We start from the raw sequence: 25,888 nt of genomic DNA, 5'->3' as shown, positions 1-25,888 counted from the left end.
GTGACCGGAGTATAACAGCATCTCTCCCGTAGCTAGCCTTTTATGTCCAGCTTGGGTCCAGTGGGTTTCGCTGATTCCCAGTACTGCTAAGTTGTATCTCCTCATTTCCATTGCTATTTGACTGGTCTTCCCGGTTTCCCACATTGTTCGAACGTTCCATGTACCTATAAAAATTGTTGCTCTGGTTGTTAGAAGGGGCATCGGCCTCGTGGCTTCCGAAGGAGCTCGGCTTTCACCACGAAGCGTCATAATTCTTCTAAATGAAGACCTAACTCCCAGGGCAGAGTTAAAATGGTTTGGATTATTTTTTCTGGTAAGCGTTTTTTTAGCGAGTTAATTTTCTACGGGATGGGGACGCTAACCCCATGCCCAACCCTCCTCCTTTACCCGGGCTTGGGACCGGCAGTAACCCTATAAGAGCTACAGGCGGAGTTGTAAATATTGCTGATAACAGTATAATTTTCATTGGTAATTTCACTGTAAACATCAAGTTTTATCTCCATCTCTCTAAACAAATACAACACACGAATAAAATCCTCAATGAAAATTACACTCATATTGTGTTACATAACTTTAAAATGAATGAAAAGTTGTCTTGAAATGAAAAACGGATGAATAACATTACACTTATGATGTGTAGGCGAGAATGATAATGACTGGTTGTCTGCTTAGTTAGATATGTAGATAGTCTGACAAGTGTCAGATACCTTATATATTCCCATATTCTTATAATTATTATCATTAATCACTGACTTATTATTGATTGCTTATTGTTGTTGGATGGTGTCGGGTTTTGAGTGTGAAAATATATTTACATTTTGGTCAGGCTAATCACGTGTTCTTGATCATCTGAGTTGTGTTGACGTCCTATAGAATAGACACTGGGTGGGGTGAGAATCTACTGTAGATATTCATCTAAGGTAAATTAATTTCCCATACGTGATAAACATGGAAACCCAACTGTTATAACATTAGACGAAGTAAAAGCCGAGTGTTATAACAAAGATGTTTTATAGAACAGTATTCAACTGGCATAAAACACATATTATAGAAGTAATGACACAATTTAATGACAAATAAACAAAAATGACGATAAAGATGAGGTGTACTTCTAAAAAAAACCCACGAGCAACCATAAACAAACAAACAAGCAAATAAATTGAAGTACGAATCATCAAATCGAATACAGAGGGTATTCAATTATGATTTTCATGATCAAGTAATAACAAATTAATATTTTCATGATTGATTTGTTGATTGGGAATTGGATTGGATTGTTGATCTAATAATTGATTACATAATTCATGAATTACTTGATATGCATATTCAATATGTTGTTTATTTGGTGAATGATAACATATAGCAAACCGTATAAAATAAAGTGGTGCTGGTGAATGTAATTCTGATGAAACTAAATGAATTCTACCATCAGATTCAATATTATGATATAATTGTTTGGTTAATTCATTATTGTCCTTTTAAACAAAAACAAACAAACAAATAACAATAGATATATTGAGACAAAATGAAACGAATAACATCACATCAGAAAGGGGTTTTTGGTGGATATTAATAGTCATTTCAATAGTTTATATGATGAGTCAATTGAAGCTAGACAACTATGGAAAATCTGGAAGTACTGGATAGCCGTTTTGTCCCAATGTGGGACTTCTCAGCAATGCATATCCAAGATCCCGCCTCCCGCGAGATTCGAACCTAGGACCTATCATTCTCGTGTGCAAACGTTTAACCTCTAGAACACTGAGCCGGCCAGCGTCCAACGGTGTTGATGTCTAACCTCAACTAATTTACGAAATCGAGCCACACATTCATCATTGTCATCAGTCAGTTACTGTCTCACAACAGACACGGTTGAACTTCACTGGTCACTGCTTCTCACTAGAACTTCAGGGAATACTTCTTGAAGTCTGTCACTAGTGAGCATATACTGATTAATACTAGAAAGGGGTTTTTGTGAATATTATAGTAATTTATTAATTGAGATCATGAGTCAATTGAAGCTAGATCACCATGAAAAACCTTGAAGCACTGGACGGCTGTTTCGTCCAGCTTCTAATGTTAACCAATGTTAAATGAAAATTTCAAAATCTAAGTAATATAAGTATTTGTTCTTGCTTTATTTAATATAAGTACGTTATCACATATCAGATTGGCATATCTGTATGGTTAAAAATAATATGCATCACTTTCTAATTCTCTATATTCAGTAAAATTTGGTAACTCAACAGAAAATTTTCTTATGATGAGGCATTTTGTTCATTATTTATACTTGAAAGTAACTTGAAAGTACCCCTAACTCAGGGTCTGAAAAGTCGGAGAAATGAAAATTTCGCAAATGCGATAAAAATGATTTTGGTGGTCTAGTTATAGTATTCTGACACCAGACAATGGGTTTTAAGAGTTATTTAAGCCCAAGAGCTTCAGCCTGTGCTATTTCGTTTACTACCCTACATATGTGTTATATGCAGTATAAGCTAGATGGCTATGGAGAGCTGAAGGTCTCATATGAAACTGGGGGTTCGCAATTGGTATTGTGGATGGTTTGGCATTGCTTTGCCAAGTTTTACTGACTGTTCGTACACAAAATTGGTTTACTGGTCGACCGATTTCATTCATACTGGTGGTTGTTATTCAGTATTCTCAAGGGCCATTGTTATTGGGACATTGTAAGGCATGACGCCATTGCTAACATTAATGAGTTTGACTGTCGTGTAAGCGGAATAGGTCAACTTTGGCCTGTTCGTGCTGTGCATAATTAATTAACCCCGATCACTGATCGGAATAACTATAAATGTGACGTGAATGTGTATATCAATGGTGCAAACGGTCCACCAGGGTGCTTGCGCCACAGGATTGAGCTGTACTATTTAGATTGTAGCGTTAAAGTCTGAGTGGTGTCTGGCTCTCCTGTCAAACGGCATTGAGCTGTACTGTTTGGGTTGTCATGTGAAAGTTCGGATGGTATCTGGTTCTCCTGGAAATCAATGTAAAATTACCCTGGCCCACAAGGGTATATTATATTATATATAACTGGTTTCTTGTTTCATATAATTACATACCATGATATGTAAGCAAAATGAGACTGAATTTAAATTATCTCAATTGTTCCATAAATACTGTGAAATCGTTTTGACCTAAAGTTCCAATACGTATCAGATGTAGTTTAATGCCTTACTAATGATCAGATGAGTATACGGAATATCACTGATTTCAAATGAAGTTTAGGTTTAGAGATTATGACATTTTTTATACCAATGGTAAGAATTATTCCTTACCACTTCTGAACTTTTACATGTCAAGAGTGTATCAATAAAGTTGTGATTCTCTAACAACCAATTTTGGTCAAAGTCTTCAGTTTAAAGTTGGGTCCTGTGACTATCAACGTCGATGAGTTAAATGATTAATCACTGGGTGGCGATCAATGTCATGCGTGTCTAGTCCTTATTAGTGCGGATCGAATGCTATCGATCATGTTGCAATGTGGCTACCAGTCTAGGTGACTCGACACTGCGGGCACTATGTATCGAGATTTAGACGGTGGTTGGAGGTAGTCGACAGCAAACCCTGGACCCGGGTTTCGTGCTACTTGGCAATCGTCAGCAAAGTGTACCTGTAATCTTGAGTGAACTGGTGCTCCCTGGCGGATTCGATTTCGTGTCACCCAGATTCACAATCAGAGACATTACCACTGAGCTATCTTAGCCGCGACCGACCTTCTGTAGGACTGAGATGTAATTACAATTGATTGGTCACTGGGTGGCGATCAATGTCATGCTTGTCTAGTCTATTTTTACTTGTTCTATATAATATTTTTTTAAAAGTCACATACATTTCATTATATAACATCATATTAAACTAACCTTGATCCGAAAACAAACTAAACCCATTAGAACATCGGCAACAATTTCAAAACGATCATCAGCTTGTATAAGTTTTTCGAAATAATGAGCTAATTGTATATGCTAAAAAGAAGAAAGTTACTTTCATTATGAATCAATGACAACTTACATTTCGAATGTATTTTTGTAGATTTTTCACACCATATCTTCTTAAAGTGAACCAAATTTTCAATGATCTAAATTTTCTACCCAATGGAATATGCATATGCTGGAGAAAATCAATAAATTTACTTAGTATATGATTAATAATTTTAAAAGAAGACGACCAGTGTACCAGCAGCTTCAGTATCAGTAGATCTCAACAAACACAAAGGGAAAAGCAAGGGATCCTCCTATACAACACAGCATGCAACAATCCAGTCACAATTGACGGAGAAGATTTGGAATATGTAAAAACCTTTACATATTTGGACAGCATCATTGATGAACAGGGTGGATCTGATGCAGATGTGAAGGCGCGGATCGGTAAAGCAAGAGCAGCATATTTACAACTGAAGAACATCTGGAACTCAAAACAACTGTCAAACAACACCAAGGTCAGAATTTTCAATACAAATGTCAAGACAGTTCTACTATATGGGGCAGAAACCTGGAGAACTACGAAAGCCATCATCCAGAAGATACAGGTGTTTATTAACAGTTGTCTGCGCAAAATACTTCGGATCCGTTGGCCGGACACTATTAGTAACAACGTACTGTGTGAGAGAACAAACCAGATTCCAGCGGAGGAAGAAATCAGGAAGAAGCGCTGGAAGTGAATAGGACACACATTGAGTAAAGCACCCAACTGCGTTACAAGACAAGCCCTCACATGGAATCCTCAAGGCCAAAAGAAAAATGGAAGACCAAAGAACACATTACGCCGGAAAATGGAGTGTAAAGATGTTGAAATCCGACTTCATTTTGTTGTAAAGAATAGTATATGGAGAGATTATGAATCTGTTATAACTTGTGCCCTATGTCCTATAATGTGATGATAACGCCAATTAGAGAATACTGAATGATCGATCAGATCAATGACGCATAAAACAAGTATGAGCACTCTAGAGTGTTTATCGGTCCTGCTTCCCCCCTAGTCCTGCCTGTTAACTCCAGAACATCAATCTCAGCCTCTGCAATATGAATCATGTATTTCAAACATACTGGGTTTATGTACCAACCAGACAGACCACATCGTACCATAAAATAGGAAACAACATTTGTACAAGAATTAGCCAAATGTGGCTGTGAATATGGGAGATAGTAATTGATAGATTGGGTATAACTCAAGAATAGTAACACATATAATAATAGTTCATAGGTCAAAATAAAGCTTATAACAAAAGGAATATAAATATGGATAGTTTAGTTACTTAACAATTATACAATAGAAGTATACATATAGTATTAGTCCAGAAATAGATTCCAAAAGTTACCATTCATTATTCTCATCGAAATATAACAGAATACAACCTTATTAAATATTTAGACTGATATACTTCGAGTGTAGTAAATTGTTTTTAAAAGAAAACAATTTGATCTTATTCCATTGATTTGATACATGTGGAAACCCAGTTTGACTCAGTCGAAAGATCAATACGCTTTTCAGTATGTTCAACAATTAGTCTACTGAATATTTTCAAAAGTTATTGTTTATGTATGATGAAACTAGATATAAGATTTCGATGAAAAGTGTCTTGTTAATATTTCTTAAAAGACATGTTACATCAAATTGTCTAAATCTTTATTTCATAGTGAACTATGTGTACTTATTCCTAGGTCAAATCAAGTAGACATCTTGGAAACTACACTTAAGTTTATTATCAACTATCAAATAAACTATACAATATACCCCTATTCGTATTCAATTGCTGAAGTGACTTTGTGAAATGTGTAGATGATCACAGAATTCCCTTTATCGACAAAAAACATTAAACAGTCATCGGAACCTGTTTATGATGCATAATTTTTTAGTAATTAGGAGATGGTAGAAAAGAATTGTAGCTCAAGTGGATGATTTGGATGGAGTTTTGTTCTCTGAGCTGTGCACATCAAAACAGAGAAAAGGAGAACCGTAAGTACTGTCCTAACAATCTGTGCTACATTGATGTAGTGGACGAACTTTATTACGGCTATATAAGTTTTGTAACGTCAATGTTATTTTCCTTTTATTGGTTGTTTCATTTGTAATTCTACTTATTTTAGGCTTAGATAGATATCAATCAATTGTGATTACATCTCAGTCCTACAGAAGGTCGGTCGCGGCTAAGATAGCTCAGTGGTAATGTCTCAGACTGTGAAGCTGGGTGACACGAAATCGAATCCGCCAGGGAGCACCAGTTCACTCAAGATTACAGGTACACTTTGCTGACGATTGCCAAGTAGCACGAAACCCGGATCCAGGGTTTCCTATCAACTACCTCCAGCCACCATCTAATTAGATAGATATTCTAGTTCATGGGTAAATATGTTGAATACTTAACTAGTATTCAATAAAATGTTACAAATATAGTGACAAGATACGATAAAACATTGTTATTATACTGATATCTCGTTATAACCCTCCTGTCATAGTGCAGTAATAACTAACTCTAACTATGGAACTGGTTGATATGGTTTTGAATTTTGATAAGGAATATCGATTTTCTTAGTATTCTGAGTCCTCATTATTGCGACTCCTCAACGAGAATAAAAAAATAGAAAACAGAGTTTTCTACAAATTGATCATGATTTAATACATAAGTGGATGCTTGAATTTTTATTCATATGAGATAAACTTAAGGACACTTCATCATTTTAAATGCTTATTGAAATAGTAAAAGATTCTCAATAGTTGACGAATGAATTGGAATTCATCTCTGAACTCCATTTACATTTCATGTTAATCATCATCATTTGAGGGAGGCAGGTAAATTTAAGAGTGTTCTTTATTTAACATTACTATATGATATAAAATGTATACTTACTCGAAAATCGATGGTAGTTTGTTGATGTTTATGCTTTAGATATGGTGGATCAACATGAAATGAATTTTTTACCCAATTCACTTCTCGATACCTAATGAAATAAACATATAAAGTAGATAGTAAAAAAAGGTGAGATCATTCCATATAATAAGTATTAACATGGAAACTAACAATGATAGGTGTATGCCTAGCTACAGATCATAAAAGAGGTGCTGAATGAATGCTTTAGTTATTTGATATCACATTAAACATGAGTGATAGGATTAAACGCATCATTTATTCTAGATTCAATTGACTCATGATCTCAACTACTGAAATTACTACAATCTCTACAAAATCCCATCTGATACATTGTTTATGAATAGCTGAATTACACATATCAGATATTATGATGGATTATTTTTATGTTCGTTAAGCTTGAATGCTACTACTGATTCGTCTTACTCGGAGCGGAACGAAGAATCAAGGATTGAGAGACTCGATAGGCTATACTGGTCCGTTGTCCCCGACTCAGCCAACTCAGTCCACAAGTTTTGGTAAGATGTAGGAAGTGTATTCTACAAGCAACCAGAAGATACCAGGTCAATCAGGCACACAAATCATATATATATATATATATATATATATATATATATATATATATATGCTATGGAAGATTTTAAACATTTAATCGATAAGTTCGTCAATCAACTATGTGCGTGGGTAGTAAGAAATGCCTAAGCATACATCTGCATACAAGCTTCACAAAGATAAAATGACAAAATATGAGTTTTTGGGGATCTAACGTCCCCAACAATTATGGACATGAGGTTGTAATTGGACAATCTATACAGACAATTTTCGCTCTCATAAATCTATTGTGTTAAAGTTTTCTAACATAGATCTAGCATAGTTGATTAGTTTGGTTCCCTTTGACACTTTTAAAGCGATGTTATTACACTATATTGATTTAAATGAGCGGTGTTTCAATAAACCCGTTGCTCAATACAAGAATAAAATGATATTCAATTCAAGTTTTTGTGTTTTTGTTAAGAAATAACTTAACGAATGTTTCCGATTAGTGACTACTGGACACAATTTTATTTTCTATATAGAAACTTAAAAACACTAATCACTTATTTCACTCAGACATTTGGATTGATAAAAGAAAGTTTCCATCACATGAATGTCTGAATTATAGATTGTCTTACTGTCCTGGATTCGAATCTCATGAGGTGTGGTTGTGAACGAACACTACAGAGGAGTTACACAATAGGACGAAACAGTCGTCTAGTGCTTCCAGGTTTTCCATGGTGATCTAGCTCCAATTGACTTGTAATCTCAACTATTGAAATTAATATTGATAAACAATCTATATCACGTTCTATTACAGAGGTCAAGTTTCAGATTTGAATTGTGTGTTATGTCGCTTGATAGCAATTAAAATACATATTTATTGATCATGAACAAAATATCAAGTTAGTTACTATGTGTACTTTTTAATATAAACTTACCATACAATTGAACAATCGAAATTAATCAGTAACCATTTATGTGGATTGAATACAAATGACGTAGCATACTAAAAGTAGACAATGAAAATGATTCTTTTTTATTATAATTCAAGTAAACTGTATGGAAACATTTTGAAAAGAAAATATAAAGAAGCTTAAATCAATGATAATTTAGCGAAGAATACAGTTGTGCTCTTTCCACCTTCATGAGTTATCTATAATGTAAGCCGACAATCGTTCAACATAGTACATGGTCACCTATTCTTACTTACTTACTTACTAACTAACTAACTAACTAACTAACTAACTAACTAACTAACTAACTTACTTACTTACTTACTTACTTACTTACTTACTTACTTACTTACTTACTTACATACTTACTTACTTACTTACTTACTTACTTACTTACTTACTTACTTATATACATCTATTTCTTATCTTAACTGTGTAGTGACCTACTTTTATCAAGCGAACGCGATTGGTGTAATGGAAACAATTATTATTATAACCAATTGTACCAGGGATTGTTTTACTGTACCAAAACACACATTCTTCCTTCCGTTGATTGTGACTTTGCACGAATTCGGTCACGCTCAGTAACCACAATTGTAACCTGGTACGATCTCGATATTCTTTCGATACCACGAGATCGCCAACAAATACATCTCGACTACAGCATCAACTGCCTTCTGATAATTGGCTTACGGTGTATCTTATCGGCTAACTGGCACGTAGTCTTCCTATAGTGGTGATCATAGTCAAACGCGACTCGACGCCACACTACAACTGTAATAGGTTTTATCTCTATTGCTGACAATTAAAAGACGTTGCATTCATAAATACGAGGTATGACTTTTACTTATGTGACACTGACAATGTTTAAGTTGAAAGTACTAAGTGATTTAAGCACATTAGGTTTGTTTTAGATATCTCATTATTATTCGTAGTTAATAAGAGCTGTTGACAGGAATTCTAACTAAGAGTGCCGTTTAAACTCTTATAATATCGGCTTGGAAAGATCATTTTAAAAATAAATAAGACTGGGAAAATCTAAAGGTTTTAGATGATAAAAACAATTTAATTTGATTCAGTTAGCCATCAAAACCATAATCATTTACTGTGGTCACGATTAGCACATGGTATTATGTTTGCCGTCAAACTGAAATATTCTAATTTGAATCTCATTTCTGATTTCAGTTGTTCATTGCTTAGTAGTTCAAAATAATCAGTCAGTCAGTTCGTCATAAACAACGTTGAACATCGCGTGTATGTACATAATACATATGTGTGTAGTACATGTTTCAACCACCTTAACCGATAGAGATTCAAGACCTCAATAACCAATTTAACACATTTATCAAGTACCGTGAACCTAACTTCAGTATTACTCACTCGATAATTTCAACATACATGATCAGTGTTTCGAATGTATTTATGATCTAATTCTAGTCATCTATTAATATCTTCTATCTTTAAAGTTCATATTACACAGATAAAATGTAAAACAGAATAAACCGCTAAGAATTAATGTCGTACAGTGACTTATCAGATAATACTGCCATTTGTTGTGAATATCCTCAAACATGCACAAAAACCTGAATTTCACTTTAGTTGGTGATAAGAAATGTCCAAATCTTTACATATTTTATCAAATGTAGTCTGTGCGAACTTAATTCATTAAAAAAGCTCAAAGCACCAATTTATAACAGAAACTAAGTAAATAAATCATTATTTAAATTCACTTGATATTGTTCGTTTGAATCTTCCCATTGATGTTTAGAATTGCAATTGATCAGTCTCTTGTTGTCATATGTATATACTGTGGAATCCAGTTAGCGCGTTTCGTCTCCAATGGGACTCGTCAGTTAGATGTACCTGCATCTCAGAGTTGATGTTCACTCTACGACTCGAACCTAGTATCGTTCGCTTCAAGCACCACCGGGTTATTCACTTAGCTAATGAGTCCTGATAACCACTTGCTTGTGTGATGGGGCAAAGTTTAAATTTACTTAGTATTGTTTACTTGGATGTTCCCATTGATATTTAGGATTACAATTGATCAGTCTATCTCTTATTGTCGTATTTGCATACTGTGTATATTGCCTCGAGATTGCCTTAATTCACAAGCATTATATTAATAGATGGATTCCACTGCTAGCCACTATCTAAAGCTGTAACATAAGTATGTTGTACAAATAAAATGCTTTTTAACAACTTCAATATTGTCCACAGTTTGTTTTACACACCACCCAAAATATTCATCAAAACGACAACAAACAAAAGAACACACACTTACTTCGATTCCATCCATTAAATATCTATATTCTGGACAAATAAATGATGACCCAGCATATGCTGCATCTACATGCAACCAAATATTATATTTATCACAAATAGGTCCAATATCTTTTAATTTATCAAATCCACAAGTTGCTGTAGTCCCCAATGTGGCACAACACTTAAACAATCAGAAATAACATATTGTCATTAGTAAAATGATGTTAAAGGCTATCACTGGTACACAGAAGTTAAATCGAATCAATGAATCCTTGTATACCATTGGATAATATTAGTCATTAAACGAAATACAAAAAGTATCAGTGCAAACTTTACATAGAAGATGGTAAGATGTTTTGTTTGTTTACAATTGAAACTATCCACACCATTTTGTAATGAATCACATCGAGAAGGTTCATTCATTCTAAAACACCATAATAAGTAGTATCAAAATGAAATACACATTAAGTATTCTAACCTGGAAGCACTGGACAGCCGTTTCGTCCTAGTGTAAGAGTGATAGCTCCTGGGTCCGAATCTTGCGGGGAGCGGGATCGTGGATGCTCACTGCTGAGGAGTCCTATACTAGGGCGAAACGGCCATCCAGTGCTTCCAGGTTTTCCATGGTTGTCTAGCTTCAATTGACTCATGATTTCAACTATTGAAATTTCTAAAAAAAATCTCCACAAAACCCCTTCTAATTCGATATTTGTTGATTGACTTTGTGATATACTGAAATTCTGTTTCAGCCTAATGTAAGATGATAGATGGTTCATGGAATTCATCTGATCATCAGTGGAGATAGTTAGATTGTAATCAAACTTTATACAAAGAAATTGAATCAGATATCTTTAGATATTAGAATAAAAAGTTTTCTAATGCTTCCAGTTAATGAATATATGAAATACTTAGGGAAACCTGATAGATCACACATTGATTCATGTAACTAATAGGAAATTATAGTAGATGTTATCATCATAGATTAATGGCTTATTTATCTAACCAAAGTCATTCACTACCCATATAGTTTTTGTCAATTGTAAACACTGTTACATAAGTTTTTGATAATAAAACTTTTTCACTAGTTGATTTGTTTAAATGACCTCAATGGGAAGTTTGTTTAAATACATAAACAAAAACAGATTAAACTTTTTAAATATGTAAATTCCAATGATTAAACTCCGTTCCTTTCGTTCTTTCTTTCTTTCAACCTTTTTCTTCTTTTATCAAATAGATGAGAAAAAATCTTCAGAATATGTGAGTCATTTAAGATAAAAGAAGAAAAAAGAAAGAGAAAAGGAATATTTTGAAGATTGTTTCATTAATCAAAATCTTTCATTGATGAATAGATTGTCAGTAACAAATAATCATATTGATAAACTGTTCCTCAGCTATCCCTTAGATGAGTTAAGTTTCTACGTCAGCAATAGGGTATGTGTGTGTGTGTGTAATTAACTTGAAATCAAGAAGATTTTTGTATTATTTTAATAAAAGCTGTAAATGATGCGTTAAAAAGGTCTGATTAAACATATTAACATATTATGTATGTAATATTAAAAGAAATGATTTCAACAGGGTCAAATGCCTTTTTCATAATACCATAGTCAGATATATTATTACTAATAGTTAAGTGGTTAAGTGCTCGCGCGCGAAAACAGTAGTTCCTGGGTTCGAATCCCTCGAGGCGGGATTGTGGATGCGCATTGCCGAGAAGTCCCACAATAAGACGAAACGGCCATCCAGTGCTTCAAGGTTTTCTATGGTGATCTAGCTTCAACTGACTCATGATCTCAACCACTGATATTACTAAACCATTTGGTACATGATCGCAGTTGAAATTTTTGCCATTTAGCTTAAGGATCAACTCACATTAGTGAATGAGTACTGTTATTATTGAATGGTAAAGTAAATTACGTTTTCAATTCATTGTGGGTTTTCTTATATTCACAATTACATCCATTTTCAATTCAATATAGCCATTACTCTAAGGAATGATGATATTGTTTGTTTTTTCTTTAGAGGAACATTGATTTATTTCAGTATGATGTTTATTCAAGATGATATTTCTTACATTAGTTCAGTATAATGTTCTTAACCGTGGATTTTGTAATCATGCTGTGTATTTCCTCAATGTATGATTATTGTTAAGTAATTAAGTATGAGTAAAATCAATCTTCGCGGTCGAATAAATCTATATCACAAGTTTTCGTGTTTAATTCAGCCGTCTTTGGATATCAAACAGAAACCAGGTCAATATTCTACAAACATAACAAGTACCATGAAATGGCCTAGAGAAATCAGCATCAAGATACAAGACCATGGTTTATTTGAAAGTGGAAAAGAATCTAATTTTGTTTTTTTTTTGTTTTTTTTTTGTAGGGTTTCTGAAGCCCCAGGATATATTCAGTAAATGTGAAAACTCTTTAACTTTTATGTCAATTTAAATTCAGTATATGTAACTGTACTTCATCAATTTCATACTTCCTATTCCAGTGTGTTATGAGTGGAGTTGTCATAGACAGATTATTGTTTGGAACAACTTCTCGACTGATAACCATAAAATAATCATTTAAAATGAATAAAGATCAACATTGTTGATAACAATGTTATACAAGAAAACAGGAGAAAGCGAAGTGAAATGGAATGACATACAGTGAAGAATGAGAGTGAACTAACTCAATTTGATAAAGTGTCACTTCATATTTATAGTTAGACTAAAAAATAAATTGCAGTCATGTAATGAATAGGGTAAGCAATTAACACACATACGATCCTATAAAAACAGTCAGTGATAAGATCAAAATGTGGATTAAAAAGAATGAATACATTGATCTGTCTGGAAACTAGAATGCCGTATTTGTGCCAGGATGGAAGGTTAAAGGTCATGAATGTTTTAAATACAATTTAACAATCAATAATAGTAATTGTACAATTTTCTGAGGGTTAAATGATGGCATATAATAGACAATAAACAAATAAATTTGAATTATGAGATGGTAGTGAAGATTTGTAGCTCAGGTGGATGATTTTGATGGAGTTTTGTTCTCTGAGTTGGATTGTTTGGTTGTGGAGCTTTTATCGTTCTTCTGAATGACATCATCATCAGCACAAACTTCAGATAGAAGTGAAGTGTTGGAATTTCTCCATATGTGTTTCACAGCTTGTTCTGCACACCTTGACGTTGATTGGTTCTAAATGACCTTTTAAATGCTTTTATTTTCGAGTAGTTCCTCGGCTTTCTGACGTATTCTTCTTTGTCCATAATTACTGTGGTTCGTCCTTTGTCCGCTGGAACTATGACAATATCCTTTCTAGTTCTAAGTTCCTTCAAAGCTTTTAGTTCTTGTGGGGTCAGTTGGTTGTTTTCCTTCACCTGTTGATTTAGCGGTACTATCGTTTGCCTTATTTTCTGTTGACAAATTTAAGGTCAATAAGAACCAATCAACGTCAAGGTATGCAGAACAAGCTGTGAAACACATATGGAGAAATCCCAACACTTCACTTCTATCTGAAGTTTGTGCTGATGTTGATGTCATTCAGAAGAACGATGAAAGCTCCACAACCAAATCATCCAGCTATGAGAACAAAACTCCATCAAAATTTGAATTATCCTTTATTATGTAAGAAAGTAATGAAACTATAATCAACATTAGGAACTTGAATACAAAAACACATTCGTAAGAAGAGAACTCACAAAAAATGGTATTAATCCATTGTTTACATCATCTTTAATAGTTTGTTCTAATATAGTTGTATCCATTTCATAATGTTCATTGGATTTTATTGCACGTAATTGAAGCATTCCTATTAAACCAGCTCGTTCAACTGAACTATGTGCCTAAAATTCATAAATAAACTCTTAGAAAACAAGTTTTTCCGAACATTTGAAATCTGAATAATTGACTGACAAGAATTAGAATCAAAAGGAGACAGAACACAATAATGAAGGTGTATGGACAAGTATTTTACTATGTGCTCACTAGTGACTAGCTTCGTGACAAAATTCTCGGAGTTCTGGTGAGAACCAGTGACCAGTGGAGCTAATCCGTATCGGGTAGAAACAGATGTTTACCTCAGTGCAATGGAAGATGGTCGCGCAATTTCGTGGATTGGTTGAGCTTAGACATTAACACCATTGGATGCCGGCTCAGTGGTCTAGTTAGTTAAACACCTGGTGCGAGACTAATAGGTCCTGCGTCCGAATCTCGCGGGGTGCGGGATCGTGGATGCGCACTGCTGAGGGGTCCCATACTAAGATGAAACGGCCGTCCAGTGCTTCCACATGTTCCATGGTTGTCTAGCTTCAATTGACTCATGATTTCGATCAAAAAACTTAACAATCTCCAAAACACTTAAACTGATATTTTAATATACATTGAAATGGGAGTCTTCTTTGAATTAGATTAGTAACAGATATAGTCAGTCAGAAAATGTTTATAGAGTTTCATTCATAAACATTACGTAACAATATAAAATTACAGGAATTTGGTATTACATTGAAATCATGAAATTTCGGTATCGTTTGCTCATCAATAATAAGAGGAGCTATTCTTAATTAACAAATCAACCTGGTTATCAAAGACTATTGATAATCTAAAAACAAACAATCAATCAATGATTATTATGATCGAAATATCACTCGTTCAATATTGAAGAAAATTATTAAAGAAAATCAAATGACATTATGGAATGTTCAATTTACCTGATCAGAATAATAACCAACAAGCTTTGATAAAGCATCATAATTATTTACATTTGGATGGATATTTTGATATTGTGTAATAGCTTTGTTACGTGCAGCCAATAGAGCGACTAATGTTGATTCACTGCAACTACCCTACATATAGGTTTATTATGAAAAACAAACACGTATTATTTATAATCACTTAAAATAAAAGATTTCATTTGATTCATATGCAGTAACTGCTTTTATTCAATCATTTATAAATATATATAATCTAGTTGAAAGATTACATCATCATCATCATCATCATCATCATCATCATCATCAATCACACTATAACCAGAATATAATCTATTTTCATTCATTTTACAATTATACTCATTATTGTTTGACAGGATATTTCAGTTGTAAACGGATGAAAAGCTTTCGATTCAAATGAAATTCTTCCATTCCCCTAACTGTTTCAAAGATCACTATCATCTTTGGATTAAACAGATATTTATTAATTATCAGAAAGAGGTTTATGTGGATATATTATAGTCATTTGATAATTGAGGTCATGAATGAATTGAAGCCAGATCACAATGGAAAACCTGAAAGACTCATGATCTCAATGATTGAAATTACTATAATATCCACAAAAACCCCTTTCTAACATTAATCAGTATATGCTCACTAGTGACTGGCTTGAAAGAAGTATTTCTTTTAGTTTTAGTGAAAAGTAGTGAGCAGCGGAGTACAACCGTGTCTGTTGTGAGATAGGAACTCACTGAAGACAATGGTGAACATGTGGCTCAATTTCGTGGATTGGTTGAAGCTAGACATCAACATCGTTAGTTGTCAGCTGAGTGGTCTAGAGGTTAAGCGTTCACGCGCGAGACTGATAGGCTCTAGGTTCGAGTCCCGCGGGAGGGATCATAGATGTGCACTGCTGAAGAGTCTCACAATAGGACGAAACGGCCATCCATTGCTTTCAGATTTTCCATGGTTGTCTAGCTTCAATTGACTCATCATCTCAACTACTGAAATGACTATAATATTCACAAAAATCCCCTTCTGATGTGATGTTGTAACTAAGTCGATTTGCTAAAATGGTGTATAAGCTTAATTACTTGACTTGGAGGAATAAGAACGGAGATCATATAATTAATATAGATTTTACTTATTTCTTACTTGTATCACTCCACCGGTATTTTCACCAAATAAAAAGTGTTCAGGTAGACCTAACGTTTTTGCCATCCAATCAATCATTACAACTTCCAGTTCAGTGCAAGCTGGATTTGAAACCTTCAATATTAAAAAAAGAAGTTTATTTAGTAATTTTAAGTGGAATTTCAAGAATATCAGTTAATGATGAGTCTACATCATCACGTAGGTTCATTAAAACTATTGACAAAAGATCTTCCTCATTGTTCATCAAGTTTAAGACATCATCCTTATTAATAATATTTATAAAGTAAATAGTTTACGCAAGATACTTCGGATCAGTCGACCGGATACGATCAAAAACAAACTACTGTGGGAGAGAGCAAACTAGATTCCAGTGGAGAAAGAAATCAGGAAGAAGCACTTGAAGTGGATAAGTCATACACTGAAGAAAGCGCTAAACTGCGTCACAAGGCAAGCTCTCACATGGAATCCTCAAGGCAAAAGGAAAAGAGGAAGATCAAAGAACACGTTACACTGAGGAATGGACACAAATATGAGAAAAATGAACAAAAGTTGGATAGAACTAGAAAAGAAGGCTGTTGGGGACGATATATCCCCAAAACTCATATTTGTAATTTTATCATATCTATTAACTTATCGATTAAATGATTAAATAGTAGTCAACTGATAAACTCATTGATCAATGTTTAAAAATTTCCCATGACAATATCGATTATATATATATTTGTATATATACGTTTTAAATTGTGTTTGTGGGCTCGCTCGTTTTCTGGCTGTTTGCAGAATATATTTTCCATACCAAGCTTGGACTTCTTCTTCTAGGTAGCGGGGCTGGAACGCATCAATAGCTAGATTACTGGTCTTTGGTCACTGAGTCTTGTTCTCATTCGCAGATTAAGTGAACTCGTAAAGCTTCAAACCTAACAAAGGCCCAGGACGGAACAGAGTGGGTTCGAGAATGCTGGTTAGCGGCCTATGCTCCATTGGGAGTAACAGGCGCAAGTAAGTAAAATAAATAGGTTGCTATTTTTATAAAACAATCGATTCGTCGTATATAATCGAATCAATTGTGACCTGGAATTATGCTACGGTATTCTTTTATGGATATGACCACCGTCAGACTATTTATTGAAACAAAAACCATTTTAGTATTTGATCAAATTGTACTTGGATCATCACAGTTATTCATGTTCCTTTTAGAATGAAACGAAGTCAATTGTTAGGCGAATGGGTTGACTTAGAATGTGGGAGTCTCAGAAGTTTTAAAACAGAATATGAGGTGCGACGGATAGAATCTCGAACTAGTTATTGAATAATATAAACAGTCAAATGTATTTTATTCACTCTGATTAGATCTTTAACGAAGGTTGATTGAAGATGATTTAGTCAATTATTTAGTATTCTCCTCATTTCTTTATCAGAATCTACCTTCAATAGTATGAGGTGATGCATCGAAAAAAAGAGAAAATGTATAACCCGATACTCACGATAGCATTGATTACTGGAATTGAAATAGCAATTCGATTAGTTGAAATGTTTGCTTATAAAATACAACTAACTGCAAATTACGTGCTAATTCATCAGTCAGATATTCATGTTGATATATGTGCCTATGAAATTTCTCACAATATTTTACGCTCAGGTCTCCACTGTAACCTGAAATAACAAAACCTACTAGATTTAAACAAAAGGATTCTCATCAATGTAGTGTAGTGGAGATTATTAAGTTTTATTGAGATCATGAACCGACTAATATTAGCCCATCATCGAAAACCTAAAAGCACTAGACGGCCGGCTCAGTGGCCTAAAGGTTAATCGTTCGTGCATGACACCGAAGGTCCTGGGTTATGGTCCTGCGTGGGGATGGTGGATGTCAGTATGCAAAAAAGACAACTATTAATATTCATATAACTTTTACCAAAGTGTAAGATTATATGTGTACATTAATATATTTTGTTAGTTAGACATTTTATCCAAAAAGTCCAATAGTGTTGAATCTTATGGAAAATATAAATCTCAATTAGGGGAAAATAACTTTTTTTCTGAACATACCCAAGTAAATCCGATGGATGAGATACCATCAGCGAGTATATCAGCACATATTGAAGTGTATGAACAACCACAAGGAAAATAAGCATGAAAATGCGGATGTTGCCAATGAGTAACCTGAAATGTAAGAGTTAAAAACCATCTCTTAAATACGTGGATGATAATATAAGAAATTTGTTAATGTGTATAAAATGATTAGTAACGAGAGTCAAGTTTGATAAATGTATAGTACTGGTAGGATTCCATCGATGATTATGTAGTATGATCATTAGCTGAAGTCAGTACCACGTTCAACAGGTTTTGAAATGAGCTGGTTGTAGGCAAACGACAAGAAACTTTGCTCATTCTAAGTTTCTTGCTAGACGTCGATAAGAATAGCTCAATAGTAGCACATCTGAATGTGACAGCGGATGGCGCCGACTAAAATCAGGAGTGGGGAGCTGATTAATTTAAGACTAAACGTATGTCCTCTAGAAGAATCAATAGTAAATTATCGATTTCCTTAAACAGGAAAATCCACTTGATATTATTTATTTGAATCTTCCCATTGATGATTAGGTCTGCGATTGATCAGTCTGTTATTGACATATATGCATACTGTGCGTATTGCCTCGATATTGCCTTAATTCACAAGAGTTATAAACAAAGATGGATAGTGACTAGCAGTAGAATCCAGTTTGACGCACGTTTCGTCCTATTCGCGATTCGTCAGCTGAGTGTACCTGCATCTCAGAGTTGATGTTCACACTACGACTCGAACCTAGTATCATTCGTTTCAAGCACCACCGGGTTATCCACTTAGCTAATGAGTCCTGATAACCACTTGCTTGTGTGATGGGGCAAAGTTTAAATTTACTTAGTATTGTTTACTTGGATGTTCCCATTGATATTTAGGATTACAATTGATCAGTCTATCTTTTATTGTCGTATTTGCATACTGTGCATATTGCCTCGAGATTGCCTTAGGAAAATCCAACCTAAAATTATTGATGTACTCCACAAATAATGACTAACTAAAAGGTAAAAACACAATAAGCAGTTTTCTAATCATTTTACATCAAGCTCTACATGTCATTAAAAATTAGTTAGTTTATGATCAGTGGTTTTCATTATTACACTGGAGAGTCATGGACCAAATTGGCAAGTGAAACGTTGGAATCATTTTTCATTTCAATTGATGAAATACAATGCAGGAAGTTTGAAAATAGATCCTTGTTATCAGTGAATTAAGCAAAAGTATAATACAAAGTTGATCTTGATAGGATCAACATCTTTTGAGATCTTATTAAAGAAAGATTGACAACAAAAATGTTTCGATATATGGATCAATCGAACAGTGCTAAATAGAGCACACGAACTCATAATCTATGAATAGAAACCATTCATATGTCATTCATTCCATATAAGAGGTTTAACATTTGAAAGTGACTGGATAACTATTAAATCCGAAAGTTGTTTTCTGACCATGTTTATCATCAAAACTTTGGATTTTGGGGATTTCCAAAAAAACCATATTGAGATGGTGGAGAAGATTTGTAGCTCAGGTGGATGATTTTGGTGGAGTTTTGTTCTCTGAGCTGGATGATTTGGTCGTGGAGCTTTCATCGTTCTTCTGAATGACATCATCATCAGCACAAACTTCAGATAGAAGTGAAGTGTTGGGATTTCTCCATATGCGTTTCACAGATTGTTCTGTACACCTCGACGTTGATTGGTTCTTATTGACCTTAAATCTGTCATCGTTTACTTCTTTGTTTTGGTTGTGTCTCCCATTGGTTTGATTTTCGTTCCTATATTTGTGCATGATTTCCCTGATTGGTTGGTAAATTGGATGGATTTCAATGTGCTTTACTTAGGTCAATCAGCAATCAACAAACACATAGAGAAATTCGAACACTTCACTTCTATCTGAAGTTTGTGCTGATGATGATGTCATTCAGAAGAACGATGAAAGCTCCACAACCAAATCATCCAGCTCAGAGAACAAAACTCCACCAAAAAGAACCATGTATCCGATTGCAGAGAATAGTTTGCAATTACTTTATATAGGTCGTTGACATTTACACATTTCATGTTTTTTAAAGTATTGATGACAATGAACTAAAATATGAACTTAATTCTTTCACACTGTTGAAGAGTCTTTTAAAGGAGGACAAAACAGATGTCTAGTACTTTATGATTGTTGATATTTCGTTAGCAGATATAAGGAATCGTTTTCAAATAGGATTACTGAAACTTTCGATAGAACAATGAGAAGATGGGGTTAATCTGATGAAAATGTGATGTATTTGCGGCCATACATTTCGAACAATGTGGTCACACACATATACTTGTCAAGGCATTTTTCTTTATATAAAAATTAATAAAGGTCAGTTAAATGAAAGTTCAAGTAAAAAAGTAACAAACGGAGGGGGAGAAAGAATAAGAAATTGTCGCGTTAACCTAGGCCATAGAATGACTTAAGGGTTACCAAGGTAAATTCAAGGCTATGACAAATTGTTTTTGTACACATAAGGGGGTTTTAAATTTATGAATAGACAAGGCTTCAATATTTGAAATATTCCCATATTGTAAATTTAGAATAACATAGATATAAGCGAACAATACTGTTTTCGATTAGATCCTCATCAGGCTTTACTCTAATATACAGTAATATTTATATGCATATACGGAATTATTAAACCAATCAAGGTAGTTTATAAGTCAATAATAACAATGGAAAAGATTACATAATAAGTAAAATGTGAAAAGTACAAATTGATGGTGTGACAACAGGTGCATTAGTTTTTGATAAGCAATAATAAGAAAGGTTCAAATCAAAGGCTTCAATAAACTTAAGAATTCGTCCTTGACAATTTCTATACAATGTTATAAAAGCTGTATTAATTGTCAATTTTGTGTCCCGTTTCAGTTGTGTTTCGCTATCGATGAACCTGGTTTTCTACCTCCCACATTGATCGGATCATTTGACATATATTGATTTTGAAGCCATCTAGGCACATTTTCATTGACCCTTGATTGCATGGTTCGTTTACTCCTCCCTAGTGTATGTGTGTCCACACAATGGGATGTGACGTAATCATTAGTGCATTGTTTGGGTCTACTAAGAATCATGGGCTTAGACGTTTTAATCACAACCAACTGAACAGCATAATAGGTATTCTCGATGGCTGCTTTCAATCTTTCTCTGAAACATTCAAATGTAAAATGATAGAAAAGATTTGATGCTAAGATAGGTGCTTTATTAATGTTGTGCTCTATACACAAGATGATTTAATTGTAAAGGTTAATTCCTTTCATCTCAGGGAAGTAAACACAACTAAAAGCATTTTATGTGTTTCAATTACTTACCCCCGGCATTATAAGCTTTTCTACATCCTTCATAATGTCTTCCCAACTTTCTGATTCATTCGGTGCTTCATTTGGTATTAATTTAGCTAAATAACCTGGATGTATTTTCGGAAATACTTTTCTTTTATCAATAGTTTCTAAATAATCCGCTACATATTGAATCATTTTTGTTCCATATTGACGAAATTCATTATGATTCAAAAATATATCTGAATAAAGAAATATAATGAATTACCTTTTTAGCATTTATTATCATTATTACTAAAATTTCTATTATTTTCAATAGTGTTTAACAATAGGTTTCATCATGATGTACATTTCAGTTTGTCTTAGACTCATCCGCTTGATGAACCTTCATTAATATTCGAACACAGTACTGTCAGTTTCAAGTGTAAATGTATTATCAATCTAGTCATTCTAACCGCCGAATTCGTTAACAAGTATGGGATAATTACATTTAGCTGATAAACCCAAAGAAAGTTGAAACTTGCTATCCTAAATATAATAGACGTTTATATTAACTAGAATACCGAGAAATATATTTAAGAAGTTCATATACTACTAACAACTAATGGTCAGATTCATTTGTGAATATGAACAATGGCAAAATACAAACCCATAAGAATAATCGCAGATTATGGGTCCTGGGTTCAAATCCCGCGAGGCGGGGTCCTGGATGCGCACTGCTGACGAGTTCCACAATAGGACGAAACGGCCGTCCAGTGCTTCCAGGTTTTCCATAGTGGTCTAGCTTCAGTTGACTCATGATCTCAACTGTTGAGATTATAAATTGTTTGTCAGACTATACCCATTTCCTTATGGTGTCAAGTTAATTTTATTAATCAAAAAATACAATTAGATTTGATAAATTACATATTTGAAGCATAAGTATGCGTACTCCATTTCAAACCGCATATTTACTTTTCTATACCGAAAAATTACAAGAAAGTGATGCCAATGAGACCATCATTTATAGACTTAAAGATAGTAAGTCTTGAATTTTAAGGTGAAATTCATCCATTCATATGGTTAAATAGAATCCAGACATTCTAACTGATGTCAGTTTGTGATGATAAACCTAGCTGTAATTCCCAGTCCTATGCCCATTTGCTTACACGAATTGATAACTTTCTTTTGGCCATAGTAAGTGGGTGGATTTCCTCAACGTCCTCCCATGGTCATACCGCACTGCTAAAAAATTTGTACCTCGGAACAAATTTATTGTGAAATATGGAAAGTTTTACCGATAAACTAACGACTATAATTGTTCTATCATACTTAGATTGAGTTAGTTCCTCATATTATTCATTAGCTTAGAAAAAAATACAACAAATGCAGGAGAAGACGACCAGTGTAGCAACAGCTTCAGCAGCAGTAGGCCTCAACATACACAAAGGGAAAAGCGACATTCTCCGATACAACACAGCGTGCAACAATCCAGTCACAATTGACGGAGAAGATTTGGAAGATGTAAAAACCTTTACATATTTGGGAAGCATCATTGATGAACAGGGTGGATCTGATGCAGATGTGAAGGCGCGGATCGGCAAAGCAAGAGCAGCATATTTACAACTGAGGATCATCTGGAACTCAAAACAACTGTCAATCAACACCAAGGTCAGGATTTTCAATACAAATGTCAAGACAGTTCTACTATATTGGGCAGAAACCTGGAGAACTACGAAAGCCATCATCCAGAAAATACAGGTGTTTATTAACAGTTGTCTATGCAAAATACTTCAGATCCGTTGACCGGATACGATCAAAAACAACCTACTGTGGGAGAGAGCAAACTAGATTCCAGTGGAGAAAGAAATCAGGAAGAAGCACTTGAAGTGGATAGGACATACACTGAAGAAAGCGCTAAACTGTGTCACAAGGCAAGCTCTCACATGGAATCCTCAAGGCAAAAGGAAAAGAGGAAGATCAAACAACACATTACACTAAGATATGAAGATAGACATGAGAAGAATGACCAGCATTTGGATAGAACTAGAAAAGAAGGCCCAGGACAGAGTGGGTTGGAGAATGCCGGTTGGCAGCCTATGCTCCATTAGGAGTAACAGGCGTATGTAAGTTAGAAAAAAATGAAAAAGTACTTTTCTCTGTTACGCCCGTTTCCCCTCGTAGAGCATAGATCTCTGATCAAGAATCTGCAAACCATTTTTTTAAAAATTTAAACAATATGAATTAACAATAAAATCAACATAAGTTTGATCATCGACTGACTGATAATCAGTTTTCAGTAACATGTTAGTATATGAAGTATGTGAAGCACATAGTTTGGATTTCGAGTAACATTCAACATTAAATTATGTTGTATTTAAACAGGTTCAGTGATCTAAACTACATCTAATGGTTATTGCCTGAAAAAATGTAAAGTATTCATCTAAAAAAAAAATCAGTTAGTTTGTAGTATCACATGTTCTTTACATAGTTCATGGGCCTTCATAGACTATACACCGAACTTTTGAAGCAGTGCTACTAAGATATGAAATAAGAGCTTGACAGTTAAATATGTAATTTCAGCATGATTGGCTCTATTCGTGTTTACGTTGTAAGCGATTGTTAACCCTTACTTGGGTGTACATATACACACATAAATATTTGCATTTTTATCTGACAATTTTATCATATTAGATCAAGTTACCACATTTCGATTCAGGATATTTTTCATACATTTGTAATGACCGTTTACATATACCTACGTTTCGTCTAATCATTTAGACAATCTATGCATTCCTTGTATGATCACTCGCTTCGGTTGAGGATACGTCAGCTTGAAACAAATACTGTCTAACACTTGATGGAGTTTTGTTCTCTGAGCTGGATGGTTTGGTCGTGGAGCTTTCATCGTTCTTCTAAACGACATCATTAGCACAAACTACAAATCTTCTCTACCATCTCACTATCTAACACTACTTCGTGCCATAGCTTATTTACTATAACACTAGAAGTAAACACAACAACTAATGTTTAAGTCATCTGAATAATTTGGTAATAAGGCTGAGGCATGCGAACATTAGGTTATTGGTAAAACATGTCACTTATTCGGGATCATTATTATTATATGTACAGCATAAATGGTTAGTGAATGATAAAATGACCATTTTAACCAACGTCAGTCAAGCTCTCTTAACCATGAATCCATTAGTCATTCTAGTTGAAATTAGATTTAGTTTACTCGAGAGATTTCAGTTACCCTATACAAAGACCTATGACTTATGAATTTTAATTGAGATAAAACATCATAATTAAAAGTAAGTCATTCTGACGTTCCATTTAGTGAACTTCTACATAAGGAAATTATCAACTCTGGGATATAGATACATCCAAATGATGAGTTTCAAATAGAACGAGAAGGGAATCCTGGATTCTTCTGCTAACCACATTCTATCTGTTCTATATCAGCTTGCATCATAATGGTTATATTGAAAGAGTTCGCATGAATAAATTTATTATCCCTCAAGATAACTTTCCTTTTCTTCTTTGCTTCTAATATTCTAAATACAGAGTTTGAAAGCACTTCTTAATAATATCATCCTACTCTATTACTTCTGTCTAGGACTGATCATTTGAGAGGACATTCGAAGAAAGTTCAAGAACCGCGATCAAAATCATTTACGTCCGGAGTTTCGTTCCTCACACCAATCAGTGAATTACTGGAATTCTCTACCGGAACACATAATATCAACACCTTCTGTTGGTATATTCAAAACATGTCTAGCCCTTCACAGTATTACAAACTGCAAGAATTAATGTAGGTCACTAAACCTCCTATCCTTACTACTGAAGACTAAAGACTGAAGTCACGTCCAACTCGTGATATTATTCTACTGTTTATTTCGTTATTACAGTCAATTTACAGGTTAGTCATGATAATTTACCAACAAAACTAAGATTGAAACATACTTTAATTGTACAAAAGTTTCGTAACCTTCTACTTACCCATTATCACTACATAACTCAGTGAATAATAAGTTTACAGTAAAGATT

At 34.1% G+C, this 25,888-nt stretch overlaps 1 protein-coding gene across 2 annotated transcripts; it reads right to left on the bottom strand.

Moving 5' to 3' along the window:
- Nucleotides 1-956: 956 nt before the first annotated feature.
- Nucleotides 957-25,888, bottom strand: MS3_00005981 (uncharacterized protein). Of its 2 annotated transcripts, XM_051214065.1 has the most exons (13): nt 25,841-25,888; nt 22,010-22,101; nt 21,893-21,957; nt 18,545-18,658; nt 16,496-16,609; nt 15,341-15,475; nt 14,333-14,476; nt 10,658-10,819; nt 8,359-8,426; nt 6,866-6,956; nt 4,030-4,128; nt 3,882-3,983; nt 957-1,475 (listed from the first exon to the last, which is right to left on the bottom strand). In XM_051214065.1, exons 3-13 carry the CDS (start codon nt 21,923-21,925, stop codon nt 1,197-1,199), a joined length of 1,341 nt encoding a protein of 446 aa, XP_051067185.1. In that variant the 5' UTR covers nt 21,926-21,957; nt 22,010-22,101; nt 25,841-25,888; the 3' UTR covers nt 957-1,196. The 2 variants fall into 2 exon arrangements, with proteins under 2 accessions (XP_051067185.1, XP_051067186.1); XM_051214064.1 differs by having other exon boundaries at nt 21,893-22,101; nt 25,841-25,873.

This window comes from Schistosoma haematobium, chromosome 2 (genome assembly GCF_000699445.3).
Source record: "Schistosoma haematobium chromosome 2, whole genome shotgun sequence".
Lineage (NCBI taxonomy): Eukaryota > Metazoa > Platyhelminthes > Trematoda > Strigeidida > Schistosomatidae > Schistosoma > Schistosoma haematobium.
The sequence above is the reverse complement of the archived record's forward strand: the minus strand, read 5'-3'. Positions and strand labels throughout refer to the sequence as shown.